This window comes from Elephas maximus, chromosome 13 (genome assembly GCF_024166365.1).
Source record: "Elephas maximus indicus isolate mEleMax1 chromosome 13, mEleMax1 primary haplotype, whole genome shotgun sequence".
In the NCBI taxonomy this organism is placed as follows: domain Eukaryota; kingdom Metazoa; phylum Chordata; class Mammalia; order Proboscidea; family Elephantidae; genus Elephas; species Elephas maximus.
The window spans coordinates 39,181,537-39,205,436 of NC_064831.1; the positions used below are offsets into that span (position 1 = coordinate 39,181,537).

Below are 23,900 nucleotides of genomic sequence, written 5' to 3' on the forward strand. Positions count from 1 at the left end.
AGGAGAACATTTTTTTGCCCTAGAATAACTGTCTTTTTTAAGAGCAACAGATTGAGTAGAACATGTTTGTTTTCTTTTCCTCTTTAAAAATGCTTTTTACTGTGATTTAAGTGAAAGTTTACAGAGCAAATTAGTTTTCCATTTAATAGTTTGCACATTAACACTTTGTTTCATGACATTGGTTGGATTTCCCCCAATGTGTCAGGACTCTTCCCATTTCTGCCCTGTGTTCCCTGTTTCCTTTTATCTGGATTTTCTAACTCCCTCTTGCCTTCTTATCTTTGGTTTTGAGCAAATGTTGTCTTTTTGATTTTGTATGACTGATTGTTCTAAGGAACACATTCTTCTTGGGTGTTATTGCTTATTTTATGGGCCTGTCTAATGTTTGGCTGGAAGGTGTTCTCCAGGAATGGCTTCCTGGTCATAAGGGTGTCTTAGGGCCATAGTCTCAGGGGTTCCTCCAGTCTCTATCAGATCAGTAAGTCTGGTCCTTTTTTTGAATTTGATTTTTCATTTTACATTTTTCTCTCACTCTGTCAGGAAACCTCTGATGTGATCCCAGTCAGAGTGGTCAGCAGTGGTAGTGGTAGTTCCTCTGGTTTCGGGGTTGTGTAGGCTTGGTTCATGTCATCCGTTAGTCCTTTGGGCTAATCGCTCCCTTGAGTCTTTGGTGTTCTTCACTCTCCTTTTCTCCAGAAGGGAAGAGACCAATGGTTGTATCTTAGATGGCTGCTATCTTTTAAGACCACAGACGCTATTCGCCAAAGTAGGATGCAGAACATTGTCTTTATGAACTACGTTGCATCAATTGATATAGATGTCCCCTTAGTCTATAGTCCTTCACCCTAGAGCCTAGGAACTTCGTCCTACAAGGTGTTTGGTTATATCTAAGAAGTTTCTGTGACTGTGCCCCTTGTGTGCTCTATGTCTGTATTAATATATATGCAGCACCTATAATTATGTATGCAGAAATATCCACCACCAAACCTATATTTGCAAGTGGGTGTGCTCCCTTACACCCTTCCACACCTCTTTAGCATACCTATATACCTATGTACCCACTCATAGATTATTGTTTGTTAATGCTTTCATTGCACGATTGTCTATGTTATAGTAATTACCATGGTTACCGTTTATTCTCGCATTCCTCTCAGTGTCTTCCTTTGCCTTGGTCATGTTCTGCAGACTTCCCGCATATTATGTACGGCCTTTCCCTTCACCAGTATTAGCACCTGTCTTTTCCTTCCTCCCCTAACCATCCCTGGTAACCATCAAAGAAAAAAATTTTTTTTTTCTGTATGTAAACCTTTTCTTGTGTGTGTATGTTTCTTTATAATAGTGGTTTCCTACAATATTTGTTCTTTTGTGGTTGACTTATTTCACTGAGCATAATGTCCTCCAAATTCATCCATGTTATGAGATGTTTTGCAGATTCATTTTTATTCTTTATCATTGTGTAATATTCAATTGTGTGTATGTACCACAGTTTGTTTATCCATTCATCCATTGATGGGCACTTAGGTTGTTTCCATTTTTTGCTGTCCTGAATTACACTGCAATGAACATGGGTGTGAATATGTCTGTTCTTGTCATGGCTCTCATTTCTTTAGGGCATATACTTAGGAGTGGGATTACTGGGTCATATGGTATTTCTATTTCTAGCTTTTAAGGAATTGCCATACGGTTTTCCATAGTGTCATGCTTGTTTCCTTGCTAAAGACACCACTGCCTTTAGGAAACAAATGGAAACCATATGTAGTACAACCAAGAACCTGAAAGTTATAAACACAGCAACCTTGCAAAACGGATATGCTCAGAAGAACTGATATGCTGCATTACCTTTAACATCTGTAGTCTCTTGGGTACCAGCTCGGTAGAGTGGAGGATTATAGGCGGAGCTGTTTGGCAATGACATCCTGAAGAAATAAGTAGAAGAAACAAGTTATAAGTTTATGGGTTTATAAATTACACCTCACCTATGGACTTAGAGGAATTTTCACTCATCTTTTCATCTCATTTCTTAAGCTTTTGCTTTTTCTCTTTCCTTCTCTTCACACCCTTCCATAACCCCACACTCCCATTAAATCAATCCTGGTTGAACATTCTCATTCTATCTTTAGTGATTTGTTCACTCTCTGATTTGTTGTAAAATTTTCCACATATGTGCATGAAAGGCTCAAGCATTAAAGTTCATAATTGTTTTAACAGACTTGTGAATGTTTCTCTAGAGAGTTCTTTTCAAAATAAGATAAGTGCTGTGAAAGGAACAAGGAGCCCTGGTAGCGCAAAGGTTAAGTACTCAGCTGCTAACTTATGAAAGGTTGGCAGTTCAAACCCACCAGTGTCCTCACAGGTGAAAAGACTTTGCAATCTGCTCCCGTAAAGATTTCAGCCTAGGGGTGGCTGTGAATCAGAATCAACTTGACGGCGCACAACTACAGCAACATGAAAGGAACAGGAAAAATTAATCAATTAACTCACCTGTGGGTATTTATTTTAAAATGCAGATTTCTAAGTCCAACATTCAGTAATTATTTCTCAATAGGTTTGGAGTAGGTGATTCTGATATAGGTAGTGGGCCAGTTTCCTGCTTTTATGGGATCATTTCCTTGCCTCTCTTTATATTGTTGTCACCTAAGCAGAAATGTCCAAATACTATAGTTTGGTTTGGGCTTTTAAAAAATATATATTAAAAAATATATATATAGATGGAATTATATGGAATATACTGTGTCTGACTCAAAACATTCAACACTGTTTGTGACGTTAATGGGTGTAACCATAGTTTGTTCATATTCATTGCTATATAGTATTCCATTGCATGAATATAGATTTTCTATCCATTCTACTGTAGATGAAAAGTATTCTACATTTGGTTTTCAGTTTTTTTGTCTATTGTGAAAAATGCTGTTATGTACATTCTTTTACACGTCTCTTGGTGCACAGGTGAACATGCTTTTCAGTTGGACATATACTTGGAAGCAAAATTGCTAAGTCAGGGTATGTACAGCATCAACTTTAAAAGATAAGGCCAAATTGTTGTCCTATGAATATGAGATCTCATTGTTCCATATTCTCACCAACACTTAGTATTTATAGTCTTTTTAATTTTAACTTCTCTAGGAGGGTGTGGAGGGTTAGCTCATTGTAGCTTTAACTTACATTTCCTGACTACTAACGAGGTTGATCACTCTTTTGAATAGCTATTGGCTGTTTGTATATCTTGGTTTATTGGGCGTCGTATTAAAGTCTTTCCCATTTTTTTAGTGGGTTGTCTTTTTCAGGGAAACCCTGGTGGCGTAGTGGTTAAGTGCTATCACTGCTAACCGACAGGTGCTCCTTGGAAACTCTATGGGGCAGTTCTACTCTGCCCTATAGGGTCGCTATGAGTTGGAATCGACTCGATGGCAGCGGGTTTGGTCTTTTTCATATTAATTTTTAGGAATTCTTCATATTTCTCATAGACAAAAGGCCTTTGTTAGTCACTGAGTTGGAAGTACCTTCTTCCTCTCTGTGGCTTGTCTTTACATTCTCTTATCGGTGTACTTCGTTGAACAGAACTGCTGCACTTAATTTTAAGGTAGTCCAATCTATTTTCTATTGCTGTGGATTGAATTGTGTCCCCCAAAAATACGTGTCGTAAATCCTACCCCCTGTATCTTCAGAAAGGAGCCCTGGTGGCACAGTGGTTAAAGTGATCAACTACTAACCAAAAGGTCAGTGATCTGAAACCACCATAGGTTCTGCAGGAGAAAGATGTGGCAGTCTACTTCTGTAGGGATTTACAGCCTTGGAAACCCTATGGGGTCACCATGAGTCCGAATCAACATGAAAGCAGTGAGTTTGGTATATCAGTGGATGTAATCCCTTTTGGAATAGGGTTTTCTTGATATATTAATAAGGCTATATCAGTGTAGGGTGTGTCCTAAACCAAACATGTCTGAGATACAAAAAGAGCAGATTAGACACAAAAGCAAGGAAGCACACATGGGGAACGGTAGGCACAGATGGGGGATGGTAGATGTCACGCCACATGAAGATTGGCAAGGAATCAAGGAACAGAAAAGGAAAAGAGACATGGACCTTCCCCAGTGCCAACAGTGAGAGAAAGCTTTCCTCTAGAGCTGATGCCCTGAATTCAGACCTCTAGCCACCTAAATTGTGAGAAAACAAATTTCTGTTCATTAAAGCCACCCACTCGTAGTATTTCTGTTATAGCAGCACTAGATAACTAGGGCATCTATCTTTTTCTTTGTAGGTAGTGCTTTTTACATTCTGTTTAAGAAATCATTGCCAACTTCAAAATCATCAAGATATTATCTATGTTACTATCTAATAGTTTATTTTGCCTTTTACACTTAGGTCTTTAATTAGGAATTAATCTACCTGGAATTGAAAACACAGCTTTTCTCTGCTGCTTAGTCAGCTTTGTCATAAGCCGTCTATATATGTATGGGTCAGTTTCTGGGCTCTTTATTCTGTTCCATGGGTTTATTTGCCTATCTTTTTTCCATAACACCACCTTTAGTTGCTGAGGCTTTATAATAAGCCTTGTTATCTTGTCATATATAATAAGTCTTTGTTTTTTTTTTTTTTGAGTGTGTTGACTATTTTGTGGTCTTCTGAATTTCCATATGAATTTTAGAATAATTTTGTCAAGTTCCACGAAGACACCTATTGGAATCTTGATTGGGAGTGAATTGAATATAGAAATAAGTTTGGGAGAACTAACATTTTTGCAATAATCTTCCAATCCATGAACATGGTTTGTTGTTGTTGTTAAATGCTGTTGAGTCGATTCCAACTCATAGTGACCCTATGTATAACAGAATGAATTGTTGCTCGGTTTTGTGCCATCTTCACAATTATTGCTATGTTTGAGCCCATTGTTGCAGCCACTGTGTATTTATCTTGTTGAAGGTCTTCTTCTTTTTTGCTTTTTACCAAACTTGATGCCCTTCTCCAAGGATTGGTCCTTCCTGATAATAGGTCCATAGTAAGTGAGATGAAGTTTTACCATCCTTGCTTCTAAGGAGCATTCTGGTTGTACTTCTTCCAAGACAGATTTGTTCATTCTTTCAGCAGTCTATGGTATAGTCAATATCCTTCACAAACATGATAACATGGTTTATCTCTCCATTTACTTAGATCTGCTTTGTTTTTTTCACTGATATTTTATAGTTTTCTGTGTGATTTTGTACATCTTTCATTATACTTATTCCTAGAGATGACATATTTTAACAATGTGGTAAGTAGCGTTTTTTTTATGGGTTACAAGTAAACACTAATTTTCTTATATATTTACTATTTTAAACATTCATGAACATTTTATATCATGCTATATTTACATTTTCCGTTATTATAAAAAGTTTCTATTTTTTCACCAGTATTACTTTTCTATTGGTGCTATAACAAACTTGCTGTTGTTGTGACAGCTGCCATCAAGTTGGGCCCTGACCCATGGCTACTGCATGCACAAGGGGACAAAATGCTGTCCGATCCTGTGCCATCCCCATGGTAATTGTGGATCAAACCATTGTAACCTACAAGGTTTTCACAGATTTATTTTCAGAAGTAGACTGGTAGGCTTCTCTTCCTAGTCCATCTGAATCTAGAAGCTCTGCTGAAACCTGTTCAGCATCAGAGCAACACACAAGCCTCCCATAACACATCGGTGGTGGCTGTGCTTGAGGTGCATTGGCTGGAAATTGAACCCAGGTCTCCCACAAGGAAGGTGAGGATTCTACCACCGAACCACCAACGCCCCCATGTAACAAACTAACACTCCCTGTTTATCCTGTGAGGAGTCCTGGTGGTGTAGTGGTTAAGTGCTCTGCTGCTAACCAAAAGATCGGCGGTTCAAACCCACCAGCCATTCTGCAGGAAAACGATGTGGCAGTCTGCTGTCTTTAAGATTACAGCCTTGGAAGGAAGCCCTATAGGGCTGTCCTACTCTGTCCTGTAGGGTCACTATGAGTTGGAATCGATGGCAATGGGTTTGGGTTTATTTTGGTATTTATCCTGCGACTTCTAGTTAGCCCTAACACAGTGTTGCTACATTTGAGAAGCATGACTCAACATGCTGTTCGTTTTTTGCTCAGAATTTGTCTAAGTACCAATTCAGAAAGGAAAATCCTTGCTTTTTGAATAGTATGGAATTATCCTGAAAGATCCAGTCATCTTATCACAGCTTTTCATCTTTCTTGGGTTTGTATTTCTCCTGATTGACAATGAGGCCCCTTTGAGGAGTCCAAGGTTAAGATGGGGAAGCAAGGCTTGCCCTAGGATGTAATGGAAACTAGAGAACAAAACCATAACGTCCAGTGCCTCCTGAAAGAGTGACAGATAGAAGCTCCTGAAGCAACAACAGGTTTGGTATTAGGCGCCATGTTTCTCTGTCTTTCAAAGCAGTGTTTCCCAATGTTTTCTGATCATAAGAATCACCTGGAGCACTTGTTAAACATACAGACACATCAGTGCCTCCTAATCAGACTTTCTGAGAAGAGAGGTTTGAGAATCTTAATTTTTAGCAAGAACTGATAATTTTCGTAATCAAACAAGTGTAGGAACCATTGCTCTTAAGGACCATCCGATCTGGCTCCATCAAGCCTCACTTCCCAATGCATCTCAGTCACTGCCAGAAGACCAGGCAGGCCTTCCCAGGCATTAATATTCTCCATAATAATCCTCACATTGATCTCATCAACCTCTTGGCCCAACCCCCCAAGGTCTCTTCTCCTCTCAGCTCATCCACTGTTCCATTTGGAACTTTCAGTTTTATCCAAAAACTCCTCTACATCACCAGCTCTCATTCCTATCCCCTTTGGAAACTTACTATTTCCTCTTGCCCTAAGGGAACCAGCTGTCCCTTGAGAGCACAGCCTTCTCTGAAGCTCTCTCAGCAAAGGCCTCTGTTTTTCCTCACACCGCTCACAGCACAGGACCTGGAGACTCCTCGTTTCTGCTTCCAGACCATTTCTCTTCCCTTCAGCAAAATTCACTTCTTTTTTTTGGAGATTATGCTATCAAGATATACCACTGAGTACATAGTAGGAGTTCAATAAATATTTGACTGTCATATGCCAAGTGTTTGTTTCCCTTTTTCTAACTCTCACCAGGCCCTTCTTTTGTCTTCCTTTCCAACTTGGCAATCTTTATAATCACTCCGTTGAAAATCCCTTCAGCTTCCTTACTCCTCACTCTCTCCTTCACCCTAGCCTGTAAAAACCCAAAGGGAGTTAACTCTGACAATCTCTCTTCTTTGTGCCTTTCTCCATACAGCTGAATGTTGTTGGAGAAAAATTCCACATGAGGCTGTCAAGTACTGATTATAAATCTCAAATGGGCTCCCAACACCGTCAAGTAATCCTACTATATTTCCCAAATAAGGTGGCTTTCTCATTCTCAACTCTCTCTGGGTTCTTCACTCTTCAATCCTCCCATACCAATTCAGACCCCATTCCCCACAAAAAATGACTTTTTTAAAAAAGAAAAAAAAAAAAAGAAACCACCATACAGGAAAGCTCATTCTCCTGTAAGCAGATGAACTAAACTACCTATATCTGCACTCATTTTTTCCGCCTTCTCTCTTGTTACAACACCCTGCATCGTTAATTTCTCTCTCTGCTGGATCATTCCCATCAACTAACTATGGTGTGCCAATAAGTATCATCTTGCAAACAAAAGAAAACAACAACAAGCAAAAACAAACAACACAGAACGAAACCTCCTTGACTCTTCTCCCAAAGTTGTCACAGGCCTTTTATTCTTTCCCACCTGCTGTTCACACTTCAATTTATTCCAGTGATTGTGCCCATCTGTCCACCAAACTGCTTCCACAAAAGTCACCAATTATCTCCATGCTCCCACATCTATTGGATATATTTCTGTTCTCATTTACTCCTTCTCTCAACCCAGTTGGCTACCTCTTCCTTCTGGACACATACTTCTCCATTGTACATTCTTCTGATTTTATCCCTGTATTACTGGCCACTCTCTTTTGTTTTTTAACTTTTCCTTTGTCCAATCTCTAAAGGTTGGAATTCCTCAGGGTTCTGTCCAGGTCTCTCTTTTCCATTTCATGTCTTTCTTTTGGTGATCTCATCCAGTTCCATAACTTTAAAAATCATCCCTAAACTAACAATTCAGAAAATGTATCTCTAAACTAGATAATCCCTTTGAAGTTCCAGATTTATTTGGTTGCTTGCTTCAATAAAATTCAACTGATATATATGTTAACTTTCTGTGGTAATTCTAAAATGGGAGATTCATATACAATTATTTTTCAGATCCTGAACTCACTGCCAAGAATGACTTGCCTGAGAATTCTTGAGTTCACAATAGCCCTTCTCCTATTTTAACAGAAATCAAATCAAAAAAAGATTGTTTACCCCAAATCTTTCTGATGCATTGCCCTAGGTTGCGAAAACCTCCAGGTTATGAAAATAAAGGGAAGCTGCTTATAATGATTGATCAAGGTACCGTGAGGCCTGGGCCTTCCTGTATTTCCTCATCTTATTTCCATGAAGGGAGGAATGCTGTGTGAGAAAATCAGTATTTTGGCCACTATAGACAGGAGCAAAGAAAATATAAATTAAGACATATTGCCCACTAAAAATAGCTTTATTCATATATATGCCTCTTTTTAGTTCATCATAATAACCATCCTTAATATGTATCATTTACTAGAAAGAAAAGTACCTCTGAATACTAAAGCAGAATAGGTCAGTAGTGATTATTTTTAATTTTTTTCTTCAGTCTTTGATCGCAGTTCACAATGTTGTTGTTGTTAGGTGCCACTGAGTCGGTTCCGACTCATAGCAACCCTATGTATGACAGAACAAAACATTGCCTAGTTCTGTGCCATCCTCACAATTGTTGCTATGCTTAAGCCCATTGTTGCAGCCACTGTGTCAATCCATCTCGTTGAGGGTCTTCCTCTTTCTTGCTGACCCTCTACTTTACCAAGCATGATGTCTTTCTCCAAGGAACAATCCCTCCTGACAACGTATCCAAAGTATGTGAAATGTCGTCTTGCCATCCTTGCTTCTAAGGAGCATTCTGGTTGTACTTCTTCCAAGACAATAGCATACAACAGTTGATTTAAAACCTTTGTCTACTAAGTGCAATATCTGAGTCCCCTTAAGGGCAGATTCTATTGACTGCATTTTTCCCCTGTGTTTAGGCCATACTTCCTTATTTCTTTGTATGCTTTGTAATTTGTTTTTGAAAACTGGACATTCCGTAATATAATGCAGCAATTCTGGAAATCAGATTCCTCTTCCCAGAGTTGCCAATATTATAGGGATAAAATCAGAAGGATGTCATCTTAGTTTTCTAGTGCTGCTGTAACAGAAATACTACAAGTGAATGGTTTTAACAGAAATTTATTTTCTCACAGTTTAGGAGACTAGAACTCCGAATTCAGGGTGCTGGCTCTAGGAGATAGCTTTCTTTCTCTGTCAGTTCTGGAGGAAAGTCCTTGTCTCTTCCTCTTCTGCTTCATGGTTCCTTGGAGATCTCCATGAAGCTTTACATCTATTTTCCCCATCTCTGTTTGCTTAATCTACTCTTTTATATTTTGTAAGAGATTAACTCAAGACCACCTTATAGCAACCTGTCTCATTAACATATATAGTAACCTGTCTCATTAACACAGCACAACAACCCATTCTCAAATAGCATTATAACCATAGGCATAGAGGTTAGAATTTACGACATGTATTTTGGGGGGAACACAATTCAATCCACAACAGATGTGCTATGAAGAAAGAAGCATGTGTCTAGAAAGAAGAGGTAGTTGACTGGGTTGAGAGCTATTGAGAGAACGAGTAAATGAGGACAGAAATATATCCTATGGACGTGGAAGCATGGAGATCATTGGTGACTTTTGTGAAAGCAGTTTTGATGGACTGATGGAAACAAGCTTCAATGGAATAGATTGAAGTGTGAACAGCAAGTAGGAAAAAAGTGTTGCTGTTGGTTTTTTTGGACTTGTTTGCTTAGTGATTTCCTGTTAAGTCTGTATTCCATGTAGTGTGCAGCCTCTGAAGTCTAAGCTCAATGTACTTAATGGTCAGCTAATGATTGGCCATTTTTAAAAATGCCTTGAACAGTAAGTCTTCCATCCTTTGCTAAGGGGCTTTCTGTGTGTTGGGGCTTGTCTGCAATGTTCAGTTTACGATTTTCCCTTAGCTTCTACTTACTGCTTTCACAGAGCCTCGGTGTCAGCCTGAAGTGAAAGGCCAGGGTCCTGTCAACTCTTTCCTGGGCATATATACAGCCCTGCATATGTGCTTGAATGTCTGTATCTCCAGGAACATGTCAGAACGTTTGAAAGCCCCCTATGGACATCTCACTTCTAAGATCCTCCTTTTAAGTTTTTGCCCAGGCTCTTGTTTACCCCAATTAGGCAGCTGTGATATTAAGCAATTGCCATTGAATTTAGAAATGCCCTAAAAGGATACGGCTTTTCCTCAAGTTCCATGTCAGATCAAATAAGACAACACCCTGGAAAGGGGATTATTCCAGAGAGTTGTGAGATAAGTCAAATGGAGTGGGGCTGGGATGTTTTGAGGAGTTCCAAGTCCAGCCTGGCTCTTCTGGTAGCTGCAATGTTGCTGGTTGTCACAGCTACTATGGAACAGAGAAAGAGGGGTGGGAGAGGTCAAGTTACGATGTCACAAGCCTTGCTATTCTTACCAAGTTTTGCAGTTTTTCTTGAATACCCACTCTCAGATTGTTGCACAACTTTGGTAATTTCCAGAGTTTTGAAAAAGTTGAATTTGACAATTTTTGCCAGTGGTTTTTTGCTTTTATGGAGAAATAGATTCCCAGAGTTCTTCACTCTGCATTCTAGAAGTCTTGCCCTTTGCAAATTTTTATGTTTTATTTTATTTACCATCCAATTAAAAATATTTTCAGATTTTCATTATTAGTTCATTTTAACCCAGAGATTATATATCCAAGCCCACTGCCACTGAGTCGATTCCAACTCATAGTGACCCTATAGGACAGAGTAAAACTACTCATAGGATTTCCAAGGAGCAGCTGGTGGATTTGAACTGCCGACCTTTTGGTTAGCAGCCAAGTTCTTAACCACTATGCCACCAGGACTCCACAGGGGTTATATAGGAGTGTATTATTTAATTTTTAAATATTTGAATATTTTCTTTTTTGTCATTGATTTCTAGCTTAGCAACATTTGTCAGAGAACGTTCTCTGTATGATTTCAATCCTTTGGAATGTGTTGGTTTTTTATATGGCCTAACATACGATCAATTTTTGAAAATGTCACATAAGCTCTTGAAAAGAATGTATTTTCTGCAGTTGGTTGATCCAGCACTTTAGATATGCCAACTAGGTCAAATGTCTTCATTATGTTGTCCAAAATTGGTGTGTCCTTACTGATTATTTGCTTCTTCCATTGGTAACTGACAGATGTGTTAAAATCTTCAATTATGATTTTAGATTTGCTTATTTCTCTTTTTAACTCTGCCAGTTTTACCCAATAAATTTTCACACTACGCTATTAGATGTGGACAAATTTAAGATTGTTAAATCTTCCTATTTGGGTGACCCTTCTGTCATTATGGAGCTCTGGTGGCACAGTGACTAAAAGCTACAGCTGCTAACTAAAAGGTCAGCAGTTTGAATCCACCAGCCACTCCTTGGAAACCCTATGGGGCAGTTCTAGTCTGTCTTATAGGGTCGCTATGAGTCAGAATCGACTCAACAGCAACAGTTTTTTTCTATCATTATAAATATCCCTCCTAACTCTAATAATCTTGCCTTCTGACCATCTTTTCTAAGGCAGCCCTTCTCCTTACCACTTCACTTCCTTTTTTAAATAAAATGTTTATTTTAGAACAGTTTTATATTTACAGAATTATTGTGACGATAGTACACAGAGGTCCTCTACACCCCACACACAGTTTCCCCTATTTCTAGTTTCTTAGGTTAGTATGGTATATTTGTAACAGTTAGTGAATTAATATGATACATTATTTATGAGTTCATACTTTATTCAGATTTCCTCAGTTTCCCCCTGGTGTCTTTTTTCTGTTCCAGGATGCCATCTAGGATATCACGTTACATGTCGTAGTCATGTCTCTTAACCTCCTCATGGTAGGCACAGTTTATCAGACTTCTCTTGTTTTTGACATTGAGAATGTTGAGAACTGTTGTTGTTAGGCGCTGTCAAGTTGATTCTGACTCATAGTGGGCTTATGTACAACAGAACAACACACTATCCGGCCCTGCACCATCCTCACAATTGTTGCTATGTTTGAACCCATTGTTGTAGCCACGGTGTCAATCCATCTCATAGAGGTCTTCTTCTTTTTCGCTGACACTCTACCTTAACAAGCATGACGTTCTTCTCCAGGGACTGGTCCCTCCTGATAACATGTCCAAAGTATGGGAGACAATTCTTACTTCCAAGGAATGCTCTGGCTGTACTTCTTCTGAAACAGACTTGTTCGCTCTTCTGGCAGTCCATGGTATATTCAATATTCTTCACGAACACCATAATTCAAAGGTATCAATTCTTCTTTGGTCTTCTCTATTCATTGTCCATCTTGCACACGCATATGAGGCAATTGAAAATACCATGGCTTGGGTCAGGCATACCTTAGTCTTCAAAGTGACATCTTCACTTTTCAACACTTTAAAGAGATCTTTTGTGGCTGATTTGCCCAATGCAATACATCGTTTGATTTCTTGACTGCTGCTTCCATGAGTGTTGATTGGGTATCCAAGTAAAATGAAATCTTTGACAACTTCAATATTTTCTCTATTTATCATGATGTTGCTTATTCGTCTAGTCATGAGGCTTTTTGCTTTCTTTATGTTGAGGTGTAATCCTTACTGAAGGCCATAGTGATCATCAGTAAGTGCTCCAAGTCCTCTTCACTTTCAGCAAGTAAGGTTGTGTCATCTACATATTAATGAGTCTCCCACCAATCCTGATGCCATATTCTTCTTCGTATAGTCTAGCTTCTTGGGTTATTTGCTCTGTATACAGAATGAATAATATGGTGTCTTAGTCATCTAGTGCTGCCTATAACAGAAATACTACAAGTGGATGGCCTTAACAAAGAGAATTTTATTTTCTCACAGTAAAGCAGTCTAAAATTCCAAATTCAGGGTGTCAGCTCCAGAGGAAGGCTTTTGCTCTCTGTAGGCTCTAGGGGAAGGTCCTTGTCCTCAATTTTCCCAAGGTCAAGGAGCTTCTCAGGCGCAGAGACATGAGGTCTAAAGGACATACTCTGCTCCCGGTCCTGCATTTTGGTGGTATAAGGTCCCCCTGGCTCTCCAGTGACTTCTTTCTTTTATATCTCAATCCAATCCTGTGGGTTGAGTCCTGCCTTACTAACACAACTGCCACCCATCCGCCTTCATTAACATCATAGAGGCAGGATTTACAATATATAGGAAAATCATATAATACTGGGAATCATGGCCCAGCCCAATTAGTACACACATTTTGGGGGGTACATAATTCAATCCATGATGTGTGGTGAAAGGATACAACCCTGACACACACCTTTCCTGATTTTAAACCTTGCAGTATTCCCTCGTTCCACTCAGGTGACTTCCTCTTGATCTGTGTACAGGTTCTGCATGAGCACAATTAAGTCTTCTGGAATTCCTGTTCTTCTCAATATTATCCATAATTTGTTATGATCCACACAGTAGAATGCCTTTGCATAGTCAATAAAACACAGGTAAATATCTTTCTGGTATTCTCTGCTCTCAGCTATGTTCCATCTGACATCAGCAATGATATCCCTTGTTTCATGCCCTCTTCTGAATCTGGCTTGAATTTCCAGCAGTTCCCTGTCGATACACTGCTGAAACCATTTTTGAATTATCTTTAGCAAAATTTTACTTGCATGTGATATTAATGACATTGTTTAATATTTTCACATTCTGTAGGATCACTTGTCTTTGGAATGGACACAAATACGGATCTCTTCCAGTCAGTTGGTCAGGTAGCTGTCTTACAAATTTCTTAGCATAGATAAGTGAGCACCTCCAGCACCGTGTTCATTTGTTGAAGCATCCCAGTTGATATTCCGTCAATTCCTGGAGTCTTGTTTTTTTGCCAATGCCTTCAATACAGCTTGGGCTTCTTCCTTTAATACCATCGGTTGTTGATCATATGCTACCTCCTGAAATGACTGAATGTTCATACATTTGTTTTGGTACAGTGACTTTGTGTATTTCTTTCATCTTCTTTTGATGCTTCCTGCATCATTCAATATTTTGTCCATTTTGTAACTGGAGGCTTGGATTTTTTCTTCAGTTCTTTCAGCTTGAGAAATGCCGAGCTTGTTCTTCCCCTTTGGTCTGCTATGCTGGGAATGACAAATTGAAGAAGAATGGTGTCACATTCATCATCAAAAAGAACATTTCAAGATCTATCCTCTGTGTGATCCTGAAGTACAATGCTGTCAGTGACAGGGTAATATCCATACACCTACAAGGAAAGTAATACGACTATTATTCAAATTTGTGCACCAAACACTAAGGCCTAATATGAGGAAATTGAAGATTTTTAACAACTTCTGTAGCCTGAAATTGATCAAACATGCAATCAAGGTGTGTTCATAATTACCGGTGATTGGAATGGGAATGTTGGAAACAAAGAAGAAGGAACAGTATTTAGAAAATATGGCCTTGGTGATAGAAACTATGCCAGAGATTGCATGATAGAATTTTGCAAGACCAACGACTTATTCATTGCAAATACCTTTTTTCAATAACATAAGCGGTGACTATACACATGGACCTCACCAGATGGAAAACACAGGAATCAAATCAACTACATCTGTGGAAAGAGATGGTGAAAAAGCTCAATATCATCAGCCAGAACAAGGCCAGGGGCTGACTGCAGTACAGACCATCAATTGCTCATATGCAAGTTCTAATTGAAGCTGAAAAAAATTAGAACAAGTCCACAAGAGCCAAAATATTACCTTCAGTACATCCCACTTGAATTTGGAGACCATTTCGAGAATAGATTTGATGCGCTGGACACTAATGACAGAAGACCAGATGAGTTGCGGGATGACTTCAAGGACATCATACGTAAAGAAAGCAAAAAGTGATTTAAAAGACAGGAAAGAAAGAAAAGGCCAAAATGGATGTCAGAAGAGACTCTGAAACTTGCTCTTGAAAGTAGAGTAGCTAGAACAAAAGGAAGAAATGATGAGGTAAAAGAGCTGAAGAGAAGATTTCAAAGGGCAGCTTGAGAAGACAAATCAAAGTATTATAATGAAATATTGATGACTACTGGTCAAGAATTTTGTAGAATGTCCCTTAATATGAATCTGCCTGATGTTTTTTCAAAAGATCAGACAAGGGTAATGTGTTTTGGGAAGGAAAACCACAGAAGCGAAGTACCATTCTTATCACATCATATCAAGGATGCAGACAATCGATGTGACTTATCACTGTTGAGGTTAACCTTGATCAGTTGGCTTGAGGTAGTGTTTCTCAGGTTTCCCCACCATAAAGTTACTCTTCCACCATTCCGTACTCATTGGATTAAATTCAGTGTGTGCAGCTTACATTTAAGGAATGGTGAATTGTGCTCTACCTTCCTGAGGGTAAAGCAACCACCTAAGTTTTTTGGAACTCTTCTGCTTGGGAGATTTGTCCTTTCTCCCCCATTTATGGTTTTATTCAATCATTTACTCATATCAGTATGGACTCATGGATATTTCATACTTTGGATCATAATCCAATACAGTTTTATTTTGTTTCCCAAATTGTTCCAGCTTTTGCTATGAGGAGCTCTTTCAGTTGGATCCTGTGTCACTTTGACATACCCCATAATTATTTTTTATTCACTTTCTTCCTTTCTGGCACTAAAAGGTGTTCTTGGTTTATTTTGAATATTGTTAGCAAAGAGTACTGAATATACTGCCAGTATATTCTTTTGGACTGCCAAAAGAATGAGAATATCTGTCTTGGAGGAAGTACAACCAGAAAGTTCCTTAGAAGCAAGGATGGAGAGACTATGTCTCACATACTTTGGACATGTTATCAGAAGGCATCAGTCCCTGGAGAAGGACATCATGCTTGGAAAAGTGGAGGGTCAGCAAAAAAGAGGAAGACCCTCAATGAGACGGATTGACACAGTGGCTGCAACAATGGGCTTGAGTGTAACAATGTTTGCGAGGATGGCCCAGGACCAGGCACTGTTTGGTTCTGTTGTACATAGGGTCACTATGGGTGGGAACCAACTCGATGCACCTAACGAAAACAACATACTAACCTGTGTGTATACACATATCTATAAATATTTCTATATGCAACTACCTGTATCTATATTAAGCTACACTTAAGCTCATACTGATGTCCCCAACTCTAATCCATTACCTTTTGGATCATTCTAGACTTTTCTACTTGCTTATTTTTAATCTCTCACTCTAATAGTAAGAAATGTGGCTCCTGCCATCTGCCATCCATCTACTTAATTGTTCAATTCCAGGATATATGTATAGTAGTTCAGAATTGTTAACCCATACCCTCATAGAAAATAACTTTATCAATGACAGTACAGTGCATATGTACAGTTCTTTTATACTTCTAGACACAGCTCATTTCCAACATTACCTTATTCCCACACCCCCTTCAGGGAGGTTGTTTCACACATTTGTAACACAGTTAGATGCTTTTGTCATGTTCTGCTTTCATCTTGGGATCTCCCAACCTTCTAAATATTTTTTTTTAGGAATTGCATACGTTAAGGTTCGCTTTTGTGCTGTAAAGTTCTACAGGTTTTGACAAATGCTTAATGTCTTGTATTCATCATTACGGTATCATAGAGAATGGTTTTACCACCTTAAAAAAAAAAAAAACACCTGCATTTTCCCTTTTCAACACTCTCCTATTCCCTGACAACCACTGACTTGTTTAATGTCTTAGTTTTGCTTTTCTGGAATGTTGTATAATTGAAATTATATTGTATCTTTTTCAGACTGGCTTCTTTTACTTACAAATGTGGATCTAAGATCACTCCGTATCTTTTTGTGGCTTGATACCTCATTTCTTTCTATGGTTGAATGATACACCATTGTATGGATATACCATTGTATTCTTATCCATCTCAGTTCCTTCCAGTTTTGGCAATTATGAATAATGCTACTGTAAGCATTCACATGCAAGTTTTTTGTGTGAATGTGTTCTAAATCAGGTACTTAAGAACACGATTGCTGGATTGGATAGTAAGACCATGTTTAGTTATATAAGAAAGAGCCACTACCACTGCCTTTGTTTTTAACAAAGGTCCCTATTTGATTCCTTCAGAGAACAAATAGTTTACTGTTTCCCGAGTCACTGTCTCCCTCAGTCTACAAACTCCATGGAGGCAGCCACCATATATGTTTTGATCACTGGTGCAGCCCCAGCATCTAGCCTAAGACCGTACACATAGTAGGCACTTAAGAAATACTTGATTACTGGATGAATAAGTGAATAATTTAATGAATAGACAAAGCATCAACACTTCGAAAATACCCCTGTGTTAGGAATTCCGAAACGCAATTCTTCCTTTATTTTAACCTCGGCAGACAACTGGGGTTGACACCGCTATCCAGAATAGCTTCAAGTCCTATAGCACGATAACCTCCACTCTCCTAATGCAGGGTTCTTCTTTTTGCATGGTTATGAATTTTACAAATTTGGTGCTAAAACTCATTCAGAACCAAATGATCAAGACATCTACCAAATTCCTTCTGTCTCACATAATATGGGTATTCAATGTATATTAAATAAGATGAACAAAAAAATACTGTTTTGTCTACATCAATATTTTCCTGACTAAACACGTTTTAAAATGATTAATCATTTCATGTTTTATCCCAATAATCCCTCTTGGACCATTCTGATTTTAAGCAGTATAAAAATGTCTCTTTATAGCCTTACAAAATTTTAATCAAACAGATTTTGCTCAGAACTTAAAAAGACATTTGTCCTTGGGGCTAAAATTAACCAAGAAAAAGATTAAAAATAAAAGCAAATTTAGAATATATAATTGGTACTTTCAAAATGAGCTGAACCCGCCCTTCATCTTCCCTTATAACACTTGCTTCTTTTTGTCCTATAATAGAATAAGCAGTAGTTATGCAAAGAATGTATTTTCATTTCTGAGGTTCCAAAAAAACAGATAAACCTCACAAGCTTGTGTTCTTTTATGGTTTGCAATGTCGCAGGTTGCCTTGGTCAGAATGATTGACGTAGTGATCGCATTCAGAAGCCAATTCAAGAGTCTGTCCATTTTTACCAGGTGTCATATTTCTGCATTTTTTTCAGAGTTATTAAATATCTTTTTTTTCCCCCTTGCTCTGGTGGACAAATCTGCAGCTTTCAAGGACCCCAGCATTGCCTGAAGACCTCCCTATCTGGCTAAGAGTTGTCTCAAAATTCACAGCATTAGCAAAGGGGCTTCCAAAGCTAATTGAAGTGTCAACATAACAGAGAGCTATTAAAAGTGCGAAGATTGTAGTTTATTGGGATAAACCAACCAAGGCACCCAGTTGGAAAGTACTCTTAAGACATTTTAGGTTTCAGTACTTTGTTTTGATAATTTGGAAAGACCTGGAAAACAATGTAAAACAGTGAAAACTGGAAGAGCCAGAACTGGACAAGACTGCCTTGTTTTTCTGGGTCTCAAAAGTTTTCCACCCTTAACAGGGTACACTCTTAACACTTTTCTATCATTCTTTATTAGTGGAAAATATTTATGTTTTACTTCTCTGACAGGTTTCTACCTTACACGGGTTACAGCTTTCACAAGTTTTACTGAATTTGGGTTATTGGTGGTATCTGAAGTCAAAGTCAATAAAATAATCCAATTAGTTTTCAAACAAGTTTCCACAATTTGGACAGGATATTTGCCAATTAATCTTCAGAGGAACATACTTCCTAATGAGTCCTCATATTTTTCACACTTGCACTTAGACTTTATCTTTCAGACTCACCAAGCTACTTGCAGTTCCCTAACAGTGTTTGGGATTAAATATTCCTTTGCCTTTGTGGTGTAGTGGTTGAGTGCTATGGCTGCTAACCAAAAGGTTGGCAAATCAAATCCATCAGACGCTACTTAGAAACTCTGTGGGGCAATTCTACCCTATCCTATAGGGTTGTTATGAGTTGGAATCAACTTGGTGGCAATGAGTTTCGTTTCTTTTTTTTTGGTTGCCTTTGAGTGGAGTCCCTGGGTGGTGGAAAAGATTAATGCCCTCAGCTGCTAACCAAAAGGTTGGAGCTTCAAGTCCACTCTGAGGCTGGACAAAAGAAAGGTCTGGTGATCTGTTTCCAAAAAATCAGCCTTTGAAAACCCTATGGAGCACAGTTCTACACTGACACACCTGGGGTCACCATGAGTTGGATTGATTTGATGGCAACTGAATTTGTTTTTTTGTCTTTGTACTGACTCTTCCCTCCATGTGGCACACCTTCCTAGTCTCCACCTCCTCCGTCTTCCAAACCAGCTCAGGGGAAACCTGCTTTACTAAGATCTTCCTAGAAACAGAACACCCCTTCCAGACCACAGACACTGGTGACATCTCCCTCTTTCGTAACCCATTACCTGTTCCTGCAGCTGCAGTTACCATATTCAACTGAACTTAATTTTTTTGCTTTGGGTGTATCAAAAGACCTGGCTTAGTGTTAACACTCAAACAATGTCTGTTGGGCCCGCAGCCCCGGCATGCATCAACAGACATCAAAAGGTGGGGAATAGAGAAAGATTCAGGCTACTTTCATTCCTGCTCTGAGCCAACTTTCTAACTCCTGAAAGTGGAAAAACTACACAGGAAACAAGGCAAAATTCTCAACGGCACCTTTGGCTGAAGAGAGAATACAAAATGTCCACTGCTTAGTCAAATACTCATATTTATGTCCGTTCAGGAGTAGACGTTACAGGTAATTTTATGAGTGGTAAATAGAGAGAGCAATCATCATTTTGGCTGGTAACTGACATTTAGCTCCTCTTTGCACTGACATTTACACTGGAAAATACCCAGGGCTAAAGCCTCTTTCAAGATCTACAATCCCCTCGCCCCTTCTAAGTGTTCTTGACTATTTGTACTGACACACCCAGGTCCAAATCTCAAAGAACTCTTACTGTTTACACTCAGGTTCTTGTGGTCCTGCTTTGAACAGTCGGCTCCAAGTGGACTCATCCAGTTTTTTCTTCCGGTAACTCCCGGTGTACGTGGTCAGAGAAGATTTTGTCCACTGCGTTTCATCCTGCCAAGATGCTCCAGCCTTGTGCCGGATCAGATCAAACTCTTCAGAAGTCAGAGGGCTGAAGGGCAGAACGACTTGCGGTGTCAGGTAGAAGTAGTGGGACATAGCTCTGGATGGCCTGCTCTGAATGAGAACTTTCCAAGCCCTCTTGATAATTAGTGATTTCCCTCTGGTAGCCAGAAGACGTTGACTGGGCTCACCAAACTTTGTAACTCAAACGGTTCACCATAGTGCAAAAGCTTAATTGTCTTAGTATGGTTGCCAAGCAACGGATCACAAAATTCCACAAATACTATCCTGCCCATCTCCCCTATGCCCCAAATTTTAGCTGACAAATTTTAAGTTATATAGCCTTCTGGTCTTTGCCCTAAATGATACACTGCCACACAATTATGGCAAGAAATCAGGTGATAAAATTATTTGTAATATTAGTGCTATCATAAATAAAGAAGTGAACCCAAATGATGGTGGCTGAAGAAATGGAAACAAGATAAAAAGACAGCACCAATCCTTCATTTCCCCAGAAGACGTAGTCTTCAAATGTCTGGAAGCAAACATGAGCTGCTTATGATGTCACCAATGGCCTGTGACTCAAGCTGTTCTTACATGTCATAGAGCCGCAGTGCCCCAGCTGGCAGCACATCAAGTCAGCCCAGGGCCTGTTAAAGTATGCAGATACCCAGGCTCCAGCCCCAGAAATTCTGATTTAATTGGTCTGGAGCAGGGCCCAGGCATCAGCATTTTCTAAAAGCTTAATCTCAGAGGATTCTAAGAAGCAGCCAGGGTTAAGAACTGTAGTCTTCGAAGTGTGACTGTGACTCTTTTTTTAATTTGAGAAGTCATAGCTTTCAGTCTTCCATTTAGTCATGTAACTTCCTCCATCCTTCACTGATCTTTCTTCTACATCTGGTTGAAATGCCCCTCACGTCTCCAGATGAACAATTCATTGGCAAATCGAAATGAAATAGAGGTCTTTCAACACTCGTCCTTTGATCAACTCTTAGGAGTTCTTAAACCTCAGCACCCACTCAAGTAACCAGTAAAAAACCAGTAGAAAACCAAAAAGAAACCAAACCCACTGCTGCCGAGTGGATTTGAACTCATCGGTACCCTATAGGACAGAGTAGAACTGTCCCATAGGGTTTCCAAGGACAGGCTGGTGGATTGGAGCTGCCAAACACTTAACCACTTTGCCACCAGGGCTCCAACCAGTGGGTATCTTTATAAATATAGATGCTGTCTTAGCGTCCTAGTGCTGCTGTGACAGAAATACCACAAGTGGGTGGTTCTAATGAACAGAAATTTATTTTGTCACAGATCAGGAGGCTAGAACTTCAAATTCAGGGCACTGGCCCTAGGGGAAGTCCCCCTGTCTCTGTGAGCTCTGAGGGAGTCGTTTTGTCTCAGCATCTTTAGCCTGGCATTCTTTGACTCCTTGGTGATCTCTGTGTGGCATCTATCTTTCCCCTATTTCTGCTAGTTTGCATTGCTCTGTGTCAATCTGCTCTTTTTGTATCTCAAAAATTATTAGGTTTAAGACACACCCAACACTGATATGGTCTCACTAACATAACAAAGAAACCCTATTTCCAAACGGGATTACATCCACAGGAATAGCAGTTAGGATTCCAGCACATATTTTATGGGAAGACATAATTCAATCCATAACAGATGCCATGCTTCCATTTTGAGTTATTGATCAGCATCTCTGGGAGTGGAACCATCATCAATATTTAAAAACAAACAAACAAACAAACAAAAACTTCCATAGATGATTTGATCAGCCTGTATGGGGTACATAAACATGCAGGCCCCTCAGCCCTGCCTTTAGAGACTGCCATCTGAGGCAAAGCCCAGGAATCTTCATTTTTATTATCAGTTATGTGAGTCTGATGCAACTGATCCTGGGGCCACAGCTCGGGGAGCTTAATTTAAACAGTCTTTTAAAGAAAGGGAGACACACTACTTGGTAAGTTTTTCTGAGTATAAAATTATTTGCAAATAATTGTTAGTATTTTAGAGTTTGTTTTTTCTCCTTAAAACTTTGAAATTTGGAGGAGAAGCATCTTTGCTCTAGGAGCAGGATTAGGCAATTGTTTGCAGACAGAGCTGCTTTTTCCCAAGTAGTTGAAGGCTCCTTGGAGAAATCCAGGTAAGATAAAAAGACGAGGAAGATAGGGACTGAAGGAGAGAAAAGAAAACTGGGCTGCCCTGCTCTTTTCGACCCACCCAGTATCAGGTAGCTGCTGCTTCTTTACTTTAACCTTTATCTATTCTAGCCAAAAAACGGTGGTTTCTCTTAAAGAAATCTCTTCTAGCAATATCTTGTTTTAAGAGAGGAAAACCAGTAGAACAGGTTGTGAAAGATTATTTGTAGAAAACATTTTTAAATTTTCTTTTCAAATTTTGTGGAAGTCTATAGACAAATATGTATTAAAACAAGATCTTTTTCACTTCAACAAGGCTGGCATTAATCCAAAAAACACAAAATAATAAATGTTGGAGAGGTTATGGAGAGACTGGAACACTTACACAGTTCTGGTGGGAATGTAAAATGGTACAACCACTTTGGAAATCGACTTGGTGCTGCCTTAAAAAACTAGAAATAGAACTACCATATGATCCAGGAATCCCACTCCTTGGAATATATCTTAGAGAAATAAGAGCCTTTACACGAACAGATATATGCACACCATGTTCACTGCAGCACTGTTTACAATAGCAAAAAGATGGAAGCAACCAAGGTGCCCATCAACGGATGAATGGATAAATAAATTATGGTATATTCACACAATGGAATACTACGCATGGATAAAGAACAATGATGAATCCATGAAACATTTCATAACATGGAGGAATCTGGAAGGCATTATGCTGAGTGAAATTAGTCAAGTGCCAAAGGACAAATATTATATCAGACCACTATTAAAAGAACTGGAGAAATAGTTTAAACAGAGAAGAAAATATTCTTTGTTGGTTACAGGAGAGGGGAGGGAGGAAAGGTGGGAGAGGGCTAGTAGATAAGAACTACTTTAGGTGAAGGGAAAGACAACACACAATACAGCTGAGGTCAGCATAACCGGACTAAACCAAAAGCAAAGAAGTTTCCTGAATAAATTGAATGCTTCAAAGGTCAGCGTAGCAGGGACGGGGGTTCGGAGACATCTAAGTCAATTGGCATAATAAAATCTATTAAGAAAACATTCTGTATCCCACTTTGGAGAGTGGCATCTGGGGTGTTAAAAGCTAGCAAGTGGCCATCGAAGACGCATCAATCGGTCTCAACCCACCTGGACCAAAGGAGAATGAAGAACACCAAGGACACAAGGTAATTACAAGCCCAAGAGACAGAAAGTGCCAAATAAACCAGAGACTACATCAGCCTGAGACCAGAAGAACTAGATGGTACCCAGCTATAACCAATGACTGCCCTGACAGGGAATGCAACAGAGAACCCCTGAGGGAGCAAGAGAGCAGTGGGATGCAGACCCCAAATTCTCATAAAAAGACCAGACTTAATGGTCTGACTGAGACTAGAAGGACCCCGGTGGTAATGGCCCCCAGACCTTTTGTTGGCCCAAGACAGGAACCATTCCCAAAGCCAACTCTTCAAACAGGGATTGGACTGGACAATG

General features: G+C 39.3%; 1 protein-coding gene across 1 annotated transcript in view; it reads right to left on the reverse strand.

The window, feature by feature from the left end:
* C13H4orf51 (chromosome 13 C4orf51 homolog) overlaps positions 1 to 20,370 on the reverse strand; it is a 47,020-nt gene extending 26,650 nt beyond the window's left edge. The window contains exons 1-2 of the mRNA XM_049852822.1: positions 20,141 to 20,370; positions 1,840 to 1,916 (exon numbers count right to left, since the gene is read on the reverse strand). Coding sequence (XP_049708779.1) covers positions 1,840 to 1,916; positions 20,141 to 20,370 — 307 coding nt within the window. The remainder of the gene's footprint in view (positions 1 to 1,839; positions 1,917 to 20,140) is intronic.
* Positions 20,371 to 23,900: the final 3,530 nt, after the last annotated feature.